The sequence below is a fragment of the Antrostomus carolinensis genome, unplaced genomic scaffold (genome assembly GCF_000700745.2).
Source record: "Antrostomus carolinensis isolate BGI_N321 unplaced genomic scaffold, ASM70074v2 scaffold238, whole genome shotgun sequence".
NCBI lineage: Eukaryota > Metazoa > Chordata > Aves > Caprimulgiformes > Caprimulgidae > Antrostomus > Antrostomus carolinensis.
In genome coordinates, this window is record NW_010332038.1 from 84,923 (window position 1) to 98,498 (window position 13,576).

The 13,576-nt window shown below is 37.8% G+C and overlaps 1 protein-coding gene across 1 annotated transcript in view; it reads right to left on the reverse strand.

The window, feature by feature from the left end:
• Positions 1-13,576, reverse strand: part of LOC104529133 (propionyl-CoA carboxylase alpha chain, mitochondrial) — a gene marked incomplete at both ends in the record, with an annotated part of 179,698 nt that overhangs the window by 79,171 nt on the left and 86,951 nt on the right. Inside the window, one exon of the mRNA XM_010173337.2 lies at positions 3,927-4,037. Within this exon, the coding sequence (XP_010171639.2) occupies positions 3,927-4,037 (111 nt within the window). The remainder of the gene's footprint in view (positions 1-3,926; positions 4,038-13,576) is intronic.

Genomic DNA, 13,576 nt, shown 5'->3' on the forward strand with positions numbered 1-13,576 from the left:
GACTTATATTTAAAAGTCATATATACAATCCTGCTTCACCTAAAAAACACTTTTGTTCATGAGAGAATCATGGAATGACTGATGCTGAAGGGACCTTGGAAGGTCTTTGGTTTAGTCAGTGGGTGTCCCCTGCTCCTTCACTGAGAAATCTCAACACCAAATACAGACTGGGCTGCTGGGTTTGTGCAGTCTGGTCTTGAAAAATCACAAATTTATGTGTACCTTACTGAAGAGGCTGGTTTTGTCCTCTTGGGAACCCCTTCAGAGGTATGAGAAGGCTGTCATTAGGTCCACCCTAAGCTTTCTTGTTTCCCGGCTAAACAAGCCTGGTTCTTGCAACCTCTCCTCACAGGTCCTCTGTTCCAAACCCACCACTACTATGGAGGCTCTTCACTAAACTTACTGAAGTGTGTTGGCATCTTTCTTATACAGGTGACTGGGTTAAAACTGGACACAGTACTCCAAGGGTGGCTTATTAAGTGTTGCGTAAAGTGGAGTAATCCATCCCTTCAACCCATACAATTATAACAAATACAACATATCTAAAAGCCTTCACCTCATACACACTCTCTGGAACCAACACACAATTGCAGGAGAGAAAGGTGTTTCCCCTTTCTTCCCTTCAGTATTAGAAATCAGTTAAAGAATTGTCCATCAGAACTTCTGCTCTTCCTCTCTACCCAAATGAGTTAAGCATGCTAGAAGAGGGGCAAGCAAAGGATTCTTTTTCCTTTTCCCTTCCTTTCCCAAAGTTTTGGTATGACTTTTGCAATTATCTCTTGGAAAATGCCTCATTTCACAGTTGCACGAGATGTCTCTCCCAGAAAGACTGATGAAGTATTTGACCTGTTATTTAATAACCAGGAAGAGTAGACCATTAAAAAAAAATCTCAGCAAACAGATATCCAGGAAAAGACGGATCAACTGTGACACAGACTGAACCACAAAGAATGATCTAATGGACAGGGTTCTAATCTAAGGATCCTTGAGTTCATTTTTTTCTTTGTCAAGGACTCCTCTTAAATCTTTGTGAAAATAAGACACACATTTTCTGTGCCTATAAAACAGGGATAATAGATAGTACATTACTTTCTCATCAGGCAGGTTAGGAAGTACAGAGGCATCCCAGGCTGCTTGGAAACCGCACGAGTATGGTCAGCCCATCTGACCATACTCCATCTAATAGCATGGGCTACTCCTGCATGCTTTGCAAACATTTTTATCCTGTGAGCAAAGTGCTTGGAGGCCACACAGAGACAGATTTGTATTTGTGTTATCTGACCAAATCAGTGTTGCTGCACCAACCCTCAGATCCACACTCCTCCCAAAATATGCATGTGTGTTCCGAGCAATAACCCAGTCCAGCTGACCCACTGCCACCCAGCACTAGATATCCATCCCTCGTATAGACAAAGGGTATGACAGCAGCTGCTTTCCCACACTCATCATACCCTGAGCAAGCTCAGTTTCAGTACAGCAATAATTTAAAATAACTTGCAATTAAAAAAACTGGCTTTGTTAATGAGTACTTATTTAAAGAAGGGAAGAAAAAGAGTTAAACTCTAATAATGAAAATTACTAAACATTCCCATTCTAGATGTAATTTGAAATGGGCATCACAGGTTAATGGAAAAGCTGACAAGGTAGTTCTAATAATTATTTTTTTCTTAGTAAAAGCCTTCTAATAAAGGACTTAGAATGAAACCCTTGAAAATGAGTCTGAAAAATAAAGCATCTCTTATTTTACTCTTAACTAAGACTAAAGTTAATATTTGCATTTGAAGAAAAATGCACATAAGAAATGGGCCAGTACTTCATGCAGTCACCAGAAAGAACATAGCTGACATTCATTACTTACCATCAGTGTACACCACCAGTGGCAATTGTAGTTTACAAAAGAAACACACTGGATTGTGCTCAAGCATTAATATAGCACACCTTCACTGAATTTTTTTTTATTTCTTAAGTTTTCTCTTCTTGTGGCTTCTAGTGTCTAAAGCAAAAGCTTATCTTTAAGACTCTGTTAATACAATATTACTGTTTACCTCAAACTGCAACACTAATCAGCCATTTGCATCAGCATGTATGTGCACACAAATATGTGCTGTGATGGGTTTGTGTAGGGGAACTGCTTTTTAGTAGTGGAAGAAGGGGCTACAGTGATGGCCCCTGTGAGAAGCTTAGAGAAGCTCCCCTGGCTCCAAGGCAGACCTGCCTCCAGCCCGGGCTGAGCCAATTGGCAACAGGGAAAAACCTCTTGAATACATATTTATGAGGGGAAGGACTGGTTTAGCAAGGAAGAAGAGAGCCATTGGGAGACCACTGTCCTGAACAAAAATGAGCATCAACAACATAAGGAAAGAGGAGGAGGGGAGGAAACAGAGAACTTCAGACATGAAGTTCAGCAAGGAAAAGGTAGGGGGAGGTAAATGGAGCCCCTTGCAGCCCATGGAGGTTCAATGGCAGAGCAGACACCCCTGTGTAGGCCATGGAGGACTCCACACCAGAGCAGAAGCCTGCGTCTGACTACGTTGAGAGCTTGTGATAAGCAAGAAGACCCCAGCGGTGCCCACATCAGAGCCAGGGTAGGAGGTGTGCCAGAGTAGAGACTCATCTGCAGCCCATGGAGGTCCTCATGCCAGAGCCAGGAGCTGTGCCAAAAGAGGTCCACGACTCCATGGGAAGCTCACATTGGAACACTTTTTCCTGACTAATTCCTATTGCTTTGGTTGTGGTCAGGAGTCAATAACAAGCTGGATGCATTAATCCCACGTGTAGGACTGTATCACACAGTTGCCAATTACATTATGATATAAAGTAGTTCTGTGGATGAATATTCTTTGCACCAAACTCACACACTGAGTCCCAAGGTAATAAAATCTGTTCTGCTCCATAATGAGACAAGAATTTGGCAAGGTGCCAGTCATGTCCAGTGACTGCCAATCTGGCAGTGTTGTCTCCAAAATGGAATGAGAATTCTGCCACACTGGATTAATGAATGGGGAAGGAATGTCCATGGGATTCATAAAGGACCATGTATGATGAGGTATAAACGGGGTTTTTTTGTTTGTTGTTTAGGCTTTTTTTGTTTTGTTTTTTTTAATAAGGAAGAGGTTCTGCCCAATGAATGCCAGATGAGGTGTGAGGCCTGTATGGAAGGACTGAGTCTCCAACCATGCAGGTCAAGAAAGCATCTACAGCAGATTTGTAGAGAGAGAAGAAAAGCTTTTCAAATTTGATCCTTGTGAAAGGAAACCAACCTACTTGTTTACTTACATTTCTCTACAAACTGTTGTTATGTACTTTTGAAACTGAGTTGTTTGGGATATTATAAAGTAACATTTGCATTTGTGTTTATGTTAACCTAGCATATGAGTTAATAATTTCAAGGTGACGCCCATTACTGTGTGTAATGAGTATTAAGACTAGGCTACTGAAATACTCCAGTAAAATGCCAGATCCTACAGACAATGCTGCAGTGAATACAAAAGATGCCAAAAGGCAATTCTAAAGATACTGCACAAACTCACTAGAGAAGCAATATTGTTGAGTAAAGAGAAATCTTATCTTCAGTTAACAGTAGGAGCACTGTCCGTAATGAAGCACAATAGCATGGTAGAGTTGAATTGATATTTATTGCACATATTTCATATCACCTACAAATTGTTTTTCTTCACTTTGGATGTACTTCATTTACTATTTTCTCACTACGAGTATGTATTTTGCCTTCTTGAAAGTAAAGAGAGTAACTGCTTCAACTATACTATGCATTATTTTAAAACTCTAATTGCATGTATGCACAGACACATTTGAGGAAAAAAAAAAATTAATGACTGATTGGGGAATGTGTCAGTCTAAAAAAAATAAAGGAATAAATCAGAAACAACAACTCAAGACAAAAAGAAACATTCCCAAATGGAACAAACCTTTAAAGCCATCAGGATAGACTTCAGGAAGGAATTTAGTGCTGATATCTCCTTGGACAAAGCGTGGATGGATGATCACTTCTCGCAGTAAAGAAATATTATGAGCCACACCTGAAAACAAAACATTAATACAAAATCAGGTAAACATTAATCACAAATTACAGTAGGAAACAACTTGTAAAAATATGAGCTTTTATCCTTGTAGAATAAATATTTGTTAGCAACTTAGAGATCATAGTACTGATGTAATCAATGCAAATCTACCAGTTTTGTTCCACTCCTGCTTCAAGATACCCTTCTTAAACACTCAGTTTAATTAAAGAAGTAAACTTTTCAAATTTTCACCTCAACAGGCCTAATTCAAACACTTAGTTAAGCCAATGACAGCAAGCACAACAACCAAGAGACCTTTGGTTCAGTCCTAGCAGATGTACGCAAGACCAGAGCCATCTCCTTGAAATGACAGATTAGTCATGACTAAGTACCAGCTCAATTCCAGTGAACTCTGGCCCACCTTGTCATCCTGTCACCTTATATATACACTCTCCTGTGGATGATATGTGCCATGCTACAGCCCAATCACAGTAATGACAGATAGTAAAAAATTTTAGCACATATATAATTTTGTAATATTTTTATCGTTTGTAAGTCGTAAGAGATTCCTGTAGAACTTGCAAAACAAAGAAATCTATTGCTTGCTCCATATATACCTTTTATTGCCTGGCAAATACCTTTTATTGTCTAGCAAATTCTTTTCTTGAACACCCTGTTCCCTTCCATGATCCTGCTAGGCATATAGCAAAAAAAAAAAAAAAAAAAAATTCTTTAATTAAAAAAATTACTTATCAGAGCCCACATAGCCACCTTTGTCTTTTTATTTCTTTGAATATTACTTTTTTTTTTCTGAATTACTTAATCTCCTTTCATTCCACTTCTCATTCCATCCTCTTTCTTTTTCACATTTTTCATTCTCTTCTTTTCCCTTGCTTTTTGTGCCAACAAAGGCAGACAACTTCTAACAAATGCAATACAAAGCTACACAGCTCAAAGGATGTTGCCAGTGTTAGTCCAGTACTTGCACACAAAACAGTAAGTCCTCTGCCCCTTCCCCACAGATGAGTAAAAGATTAATTTGCTTTCTCAGAGAGGAAAGGAATAAACTATATCCTATTTCCAGCATAGGCTGGAAAAAAAATATAATCAGGAGTAGATGTCAGCACAAGATACGTACTCAGGATAGTAAACACTGGAAAAAGATTGTCTACGGAAAGATTCTGGAGTCAGTGAAAACATTTAAAAGACAGGTTACAGAAACACCTGTCAGGATGCAGATGTAGTTGCTATACCTTAGTTCAGGCAGGGAGACTAGATGACTTTCTGAAATCTTTCAACCTTTATTTTTCTTTTAATTTAACATGGGTGTGCAATTAAGTTAGTAACTTAATGCTACACTGCACTTTGCCAGAAGTACTTGCAGGTTAGCCCTGAATATGATGGTCATTAAAAGTCATTTCACTCAAATATTAAATACAAAGTAGTCTTTGAAGGAGGTGAGAGAAGAAAGGAGGTGAAAAAAATCCCCAAAATAATGATCCCCAAGATAATTTAAATTATCTTCTGCTTACTGCATTGCAAAGAATTTTCAAAGATAACGTACTTTCTCTTTTGAGAAAGTCATGTCTGGAAAGTAAAGTTTAAGATTATGCAGGTAAGAGAAAAAAAAATCATCTTTATTTCAACTCTTCTCAATTTGGGAAAAAGACTAACAGAAAATTTGAAGAGCCACCATAGTTCAATCCCAGTACAACTACACAGAATAGCACTGCCTCATAAACATTAATATTTCTTAACAGAAGCTGAAATAGACATGCAATTCAGCAGCATAAACCATAAGCGTTGGCTGCAGCTGTTGCATCCATTCCAGGTGTGGATAAAAGAGGAAGCTGCTATAGGAAAGAGGTTATCCAACCTTAGCTGTGCACTGTGCACATTCTCACCCTGTAGGAAACACACAGTAATTCAAATTCTTTCCTCTCAGAGTCAGAGGGACAGGCAACTCCAAATTGCATTGCATTTTCCAGGTCACATGAACTTTGGTGTTAGGTGCACACCATGAAGTATAAAACGCAGAGCACATCACAAACTATCTTGTAAAAATCTGTGCATCCCTACCTCATGTAAAGCACAAGATTCTGAACTTCAACTTTATATATGTTTACTTACAAGTTAATATGATTAATAGAGTGATGACATGATTCTGAAAGTTATTTGCACATTTTTTCTAATAGCTCTAGTTTAAAATAACATAAGAACTCATTGTTAACTCAGATCTCTCAGCTTTAAATTAAACTATTTGGATCTTTTCCCCTACAGAGATCTCACCAACTCAAAAAACCACTAACAGTACAATGACTGTGAATTGCTGTAGCTACAGAAGGAGATTCTTTTGCGCTTCTACTTCTTTTCCCTTTGTGTTTTCCCAGTTTAGAAGCATGAATAACAGTCTTGTTATTTCATATGCAGACCAGTTCAAACCGTTTCAAAGCTTTTTTCCCCTACAGTCTGCTGCTGGTGTGAATTTTCAAGCTCTCTGTGTGGTCGTCACTGAAACCACTTTCAACACATGGAGTCAGACTCAGCCTCATTGAATCATGAAGTCATAGCTTTAAAGACTAGTTCATGGACTACTAAGTAGCACATTACACATTCAATGATGACAAGACAAAAATTTGACCATTTGATTAAAAGACGATCAGCTTCCTTGCTGCCTGTGACCTAAATAGTCATTCATGGACCTGATCTCAACCACTGAATGAAACTCACATTGCACCTCCACCAAACAAGAAAAATGTTAAGAAATATTATGCTAAATGACAATAACTTGCAAACAAATAGTCTTCCTTTGTCTGCTACAAAATCCTCCCAAAATTTCCCATTTGAATAGTAAGTTGAAACATCAGAGATTTTCATCTATTAAGCACAGCTTCAGGACTGTAATTAGAAGACAGAGAGGAGCTCTTCAATGCTCCCTGATTTTGAAACCAGGATTTAAACACATTACAATGTGTAACCAGATCATCTCATGTTTTTCTTTCCTAAACTGCTATAAGATCCCTGGTGAGATGATGGCTGATGACAGATGACAGAGCTTGGTGTCTCAACTGACTGCCCCAAAAGACCTGAAATCAAAAAAATACTATGAGTATTTTAATTATTTCCAACTCATGTGCATCAGGAAAATCAGAGGCTTCTGCAACGTTTTAAGCTCCAAAATTCCTCTAACAAGTTCAATAGAGCAGACAAGCCTAGCTGTTTGGGAAGCAATATAACACATTTATTTTACATATGTAAATTAAAATTTAATACGCAACAGTCTCCCTTTAAAGTATCATGAAAGGCTATTCTTTATCAGACCCTGTGATCATTATGACTGCGTAGCTGATCAGTTCCTCAAAACTGAGTTGATGCCTTTAGTGATGTTCCAAATCATATGGTTTTAAAAAAAACCTAAAAAACCTACCAGTGTAATCCTTCAGAAGTCTAGAAGTTTTAGATTTGCAATTTAGCATGACCTCTGTCAAAGTTCATAAGGTCTCCATCTGTGCGTGAGTAACAGCTAGGCTACAGAAATATGGACCCCTAGAGCAGCTTGCTCCTGACTACCTGCTGCTTCCAAAACACTGGCCAGACACTAGTCCTACACTCTCACAGGATCAAACAGAGGCTAACAGGCAGTACTTATTTCATGCAAAGTTAGACACTAAACTGAAGTATATTGTATTTATGTTGCAGTGGTTTTCAGGGAATTTTTCTTTTTCTTGACCAGGTCTGCAGTCTGCCAGGAACAAAATCACATTTGTTAACCTGACAAGCCATGACATTTCCAACAAACAAACAAAATACTAAACTATATCAATTTATTTCCCCTCCAGAAAACAAAATTTCAATTCAGCATCTTTTTACTCTGTTAGGACTGATGAAGAATTGCAGTTACAGTTCTATTCTTTTCTCCAAGTCAAAATATAATAAAAGATAATAATCAATGTTCCTTGTACTTCTATTTTTTCATTTCACTTCCCTGTATTCTTCATACAATATTGCATCAGTAGAAGCTCAATATAAGATGTACTTCTTGGATTTCAATTTTTACACACTATTTTCCAGAATACACGTGTAAAAGAGAGCAGACTTGCATTTAACTTATGGAGATCTAATGAAATAAAAATATATATATTTTATGTTTTATACATAACAAACATGTATTCCTGAGGTTCAATTAATTTTACAGTTAAAAGCTGTAGTTATTGCCTAATGAATAAATGAGCATGCTAAATAATCACACTGTTCAGAGTTGATTAGTAACCACTACTTGAAGTACTCAATTAAAAAACTAAAATAAAATCATAATCAGAAGCAATTACTCCCCATACTGCCTGTCTCTATCTTGCCTTCTTCCCTTCCTCATTCTCTGGATTACATTTGCCTTAAAACCTTGCTAAATACACCAGATTTTCACTACCATACAAACTGTAGCCTAAGTCCTAACCTGTCTTCCCAAGAAAACATAATGAAAAGAAAGACATTAAAATTAATTTTATAGAAAACAAAGATTTTATAGCAGTTTTATGAACAGGCTAATCACATCACATTTTTACTCACTAAAAATCAGAACTTGGAATGCCAAGGCACAAAACCATAAGCGATGTTTTCACTACAAATATTTACTGACACTAAACATATTCAGTGTTGATTAGCCTTTTTACAGTATTAAGCTTCTGTCATCTTGACATCTGCAAATACAAATCTGCATTTATCCATGTAAACTTAATTGGAGTCCTACATGCCTCTCTGTAGATAAGCAGCTGAATATACTTAACTTGCTGATAATTTCAAATTGTGCTAAGTGGAATAGAAATAATTTTTTTATCTGCCTACTTACTGATTGCAAAAACAACATGTGCAGTACAGTACTAGAGGTTTATCTTTTTTAAAAAATAGCAAAGCTAAATTTAACCAATCTACTTAAATGTTAAATAAGAATAAATGCTATGAAGTTTAGGAGACATCCCAGCTGATTTCTCTAACCAAAAAATAATTTTAAAAAAAAAGTATTATGAAACACTGATTATGTTACCCTCCACTTAAATCAAGAATATTATCATAGATTTGTACAGACTATGAAAACATCACTTTCAACAGATGAACTTTTCAAAGTCCACGATTACTACCCAGCTAGCCTCCATGTTTGCTGTTGCAAAAGTTGTCATAATATTCCCTGAAACTCTCAACACTCGACTGTTTAATTGCCTTTCTAAGTTTGCACTCTGCTTCAATTCACTCCAGAGCAGGCTATCTGCATACAAAGTCCCATCCCAAAATTGATAAGAAAGGCTTCTTTAGTTTTGTAATTTATTTAATGCACAAACATCCACATAAAGTTCTCACATAGGATCAGTACACCACTTAACTTCAGAGATGAACATATATTTCAATTAAAATATTAATTCTTTTAGATATTAAAGTGTGGAACCCACAGAACTCAGACCAGAATAAAGGAGGGGAAAGAAGGTGGGAGCAGATAATATACAGTGATATCCTACTGTAAAAATTAGTTAAAAATGAAAATAAATTTTGTACTGCATGCACTTCTGAACCTCTTAATAGGATTAAGCAGTCCATTATTTATGGTGTTAGCAAACACATATGGATGTTGGAATCAGGAGAATAACTGGAAGCAGAAGCAAGCTTTATCAAGAACAAGTGAAAGAAAATGGATGGCCATCCTGCCATCAGCCTCTCCTCAGCCACCCCTTTACTCTAAGGAAGGGGAACAGAACACCAGGACAGCATCATATCTAAGCAGCATAACTGGAAATAACAGCGCTTGCCTTTCAATGCCTCCTCTACCTGGCACACTGCATTTCTTGTAGTTTTTCACTACCACAACTCTTTTTTTCCTAATTTAGAAGAAACCTCCTATGACAAAAATAAAAATATTTCCCTTCTCCTGCACCAGTAACACTGTCTCCCTCTTTTCCATCAACTGCCCTTCCCTCTTTCTCCTCCATAGTGCAGTAGTCTAACCCTTCCTCAATCACATGCCATTAACATTCCACTGACAAGCTGCCATTCCCACTCCCTCCTGGGCAACTGGCTTAAGAAAAAAAAAGAGAGGAGAAACAAAAGAAGAATCTTCCCTCACGCCAGCATCTGTGCTCCAAACTGATGTTATCAAGCATCCTGCCATGGTCCCTTCTAGTGGTTTTGAACTAAGTTTGTTGCTTTCCCTTCTCCAATTTTGGTTTCCGCACTGACACACTTGGGAACCCACTGGTCCCTGCCGCAAAAGGTCAGAGAATACATTGGTTCTTGCACATTGGTTCTCTCTGCTACGCAAACAGGAGAATCCACAGTTTGGTTGCACAGCTTGTTGCAGGAAAACAAGGCCTGTTTCAGTCTTTTTTTAAAGACATCCACTACATGCCTTTTGCAGGAAAACCGGCTTGAACACAGAGATTGTTTTGTTCACAACACCAACGAGCACGCTTGTATACCTGCATGGGATCAGAATACAGGAGAGTATAAGCCTTACAAGCATCACTGCCATTAAGAAATATCTTTCAAATTAATATATGAAAGACAAAATCACTCAGTAATTGATGACATTTAGATTTAATTAAAATCTATTGTAAAAACTTTTGTACCCCAAAATTAATTTATTCAAAATATATGATAAAATACTAAAAATAAAGGGGGGGGGGGGTGTTGAGTACTTTTTCTTGGAAAGCCAAGGCCTCTCCACAATGCTAAGCACAGTACTCTTCTCCTCCCAATTAGTGTGTTTACAGCTGCAAAAACTCAAGACAACAGTTTCTCCTGCCACTGTTCCAGCAGGTCTCCATTCATATCAGTGAGTTAACTCTCACTCCCCTCAAACATTCACAACACTTACTTACCACTCTGTTTTCTTTCCTATGATTGCTCTTTTACTCCATGTTGGAAGATTCCTTCCAACCATCCACCTGGTTGGTAGCTCCTTATTTCCCCCTCATTTCTACTCCTTCATGCTCTATCTGGTGCTTACTCTTCTCTCAGACACATCTTTTCCCACTACTCTTTCTCCCAAACCATCTACTACATTCCTCTCCTGGACAGCAAGCAGGGTCTCAATAAATAACACTTACCTTACACAAAGACTGTTAATTTCATGGTACTGCTTTCTATTTGAATCAGCAGGGAAGACAAAAAGCAAACAGAGGTTGAAGGAAAGATTACAGGGATCTCTGCACTCAAGGAGATGAGCTATCTGCCCAATCAGACCTCTGGTGAACTCATAATCAGTTCTACTTGCTGCACAAATATCTCAATGTCTTATTTAAATAGATAAAAATACATTTCATGCATAAACTTCCAGAACTTCATACTGGGTTTTATATACACCTTTAAATGAACAAATTATTCAGCATCATAAATTACTGACAAACACATGCGTAAATCTTAGAGAAACTGAGAAGGAATCACACATCATGTTTCCACATACAGGAGACACACTGAAAGGCATTCTTCCAATGCTCTATTTCTGTTGTTCAAATTAAAAAGAAGAAACAAAACCTTAAGTTTATGAAGAAAAGTGACATAAAGCAAGAGAAAGAGGAACTACTAACAACAGCACAAGCTCACAGGAAACCACTCATGCCTCATCCTAATGCGCAACAGTGCCCCTATGCTTGACCAACATGTTGAACTTCTCAGTACTCACAAATTCTCCAGCAACCACTGGATAAAACAAAAAGTGTAATTGCTTGAGACCTGTCTGGGTTAGACCTTGAACATTAATCATCCCTGAACTATACGGGAAGATCCACGGATAAAAATGTTATCTAGATCCTTTCTCATTCAGAAGTCTGAGATTTTTGAATTCAGATCAGTTCTGAATGGAGAAGTTGGTTACTATCAGAATAATTCAGACTGTAAAGGACTTTAGGAGATCATTTAATCCAATCCATGACTCAAAAGAAATGCTATTCTAGACTTCCGCTCTCATTAATAACACTGTAAACATCACACAGGAAATAAGATGCAGATTACATTGCCATGGCCACACTGAATTTACCTTGAGTTAGTCACATTGTTAGCATCTACCAACAAACAGACTGTAGAATTTCTTGTTTCAGTGTGTGCAAGTTGTCACCAGCCCAAACTGTAATAAAGTGTTAAGGCAATGGGAATTTTCAGGGCATAGAACTGTTGCAAATATCACAATTTTATTTATCCATCATTTATAGTCAATATACTGCTATTACAGGCACTATATGATGCAGTCTTGATTGCTTAAAATATTATTTACTCAAATTTTGCACTAGTCTGCCACTTTGCAAGTATTAGATTACATTTTTTGAAAATTTAGTTAATTTCATTGCCTTCATGATGTTGTCAAATTTAACTGGGAGGGACAGCTGAACCATGGATTCAAGGCTAGGTACTATCTGGTGCTAGAAAACAAGTCAATAAAGACTGTAGTCTGAGGACTAGCTCCCTGTAAGCAGAATGGAGCTAAAAGAATGGGTAACTCTTGGATATCCTAAAGCCACAGCAGTAGAAACTGAATGTTTGTTCACACAGCCAGTAGACAAGTCCTTGCACTTCACACTGTCGTCGCATGGCTCAGTCCAGTCTGGATGGGTCACCTCCTGGAGGGTCACCGTACCACTTCAGTCTCTGGATTCTCTGCTGGGACTGCTACAAATGACATTATATGGTGGCATTTGTTCCGAGAGGACATTTGTCTTCTAGGAACTGGATAAAGACCACTGATTTCATGCAGGTCAGCAAGCAACCATCAAAATATTAGTGACTAAAAGTCCTTACTAACTTTTGCCTGCTTTGAACTGGTGACACAGAAGTGATGGGAAAGACTTATCTTCCATTAGCAGTCCCAAGCTACCAATTAGATGGTCCTTGACCTGTTACCCAGTCACCCCATCCCATACCCACCCTATGTGAGTGAACAAGCATTTTAGCTAACAGAAATGTTGCAATTCTTGGGAATTAAAATCTAAATTCTCACAGTGTATAATATCAGTACAAACCGACACTGACTTCGCCTGGTAATGCTTAGCTAAAATGTTTTGTAACTCAGAAGAGACTTCTTACGGGAAAAACCACACTGTCTCTAAAACACAAAGCAAACAAAAGCTGCCTCCAAAGAAATCTGGGGGGGGGTGGGGAGGGGTGTTTCAGAAATAGGAATATGGAGCACTATTCAGGAAGACTATAGTGATCTCTAGTCATGTACAGGCTCACTATTCAAATATAAAAAATAAATAACTTCAAAGCTAGGTAAAAAAGGTAAAAAACTGTTCTGTATCATTTACAACTCGGTTATGGAGAAGACTTCATGTGAGGCACTTTCACATAAGATCCAAGTGGTTTAATACCATTTTATATAGCATCTAACATTTGAAATCAGAACTCCACACAATCGTTTTAGAAAAAAATGCATAAAATTGCTTTCACTTTTCTGATGTTTATTTTTGTCCATCTAAATACCAATATATTACTACTTCGGTATCACCTGTTAGGCTTACTCGAACTTATTAGAAACAACTCCCTTGAACAAGGAGGAGCTTTGTACATGTGAATGCAGTTCA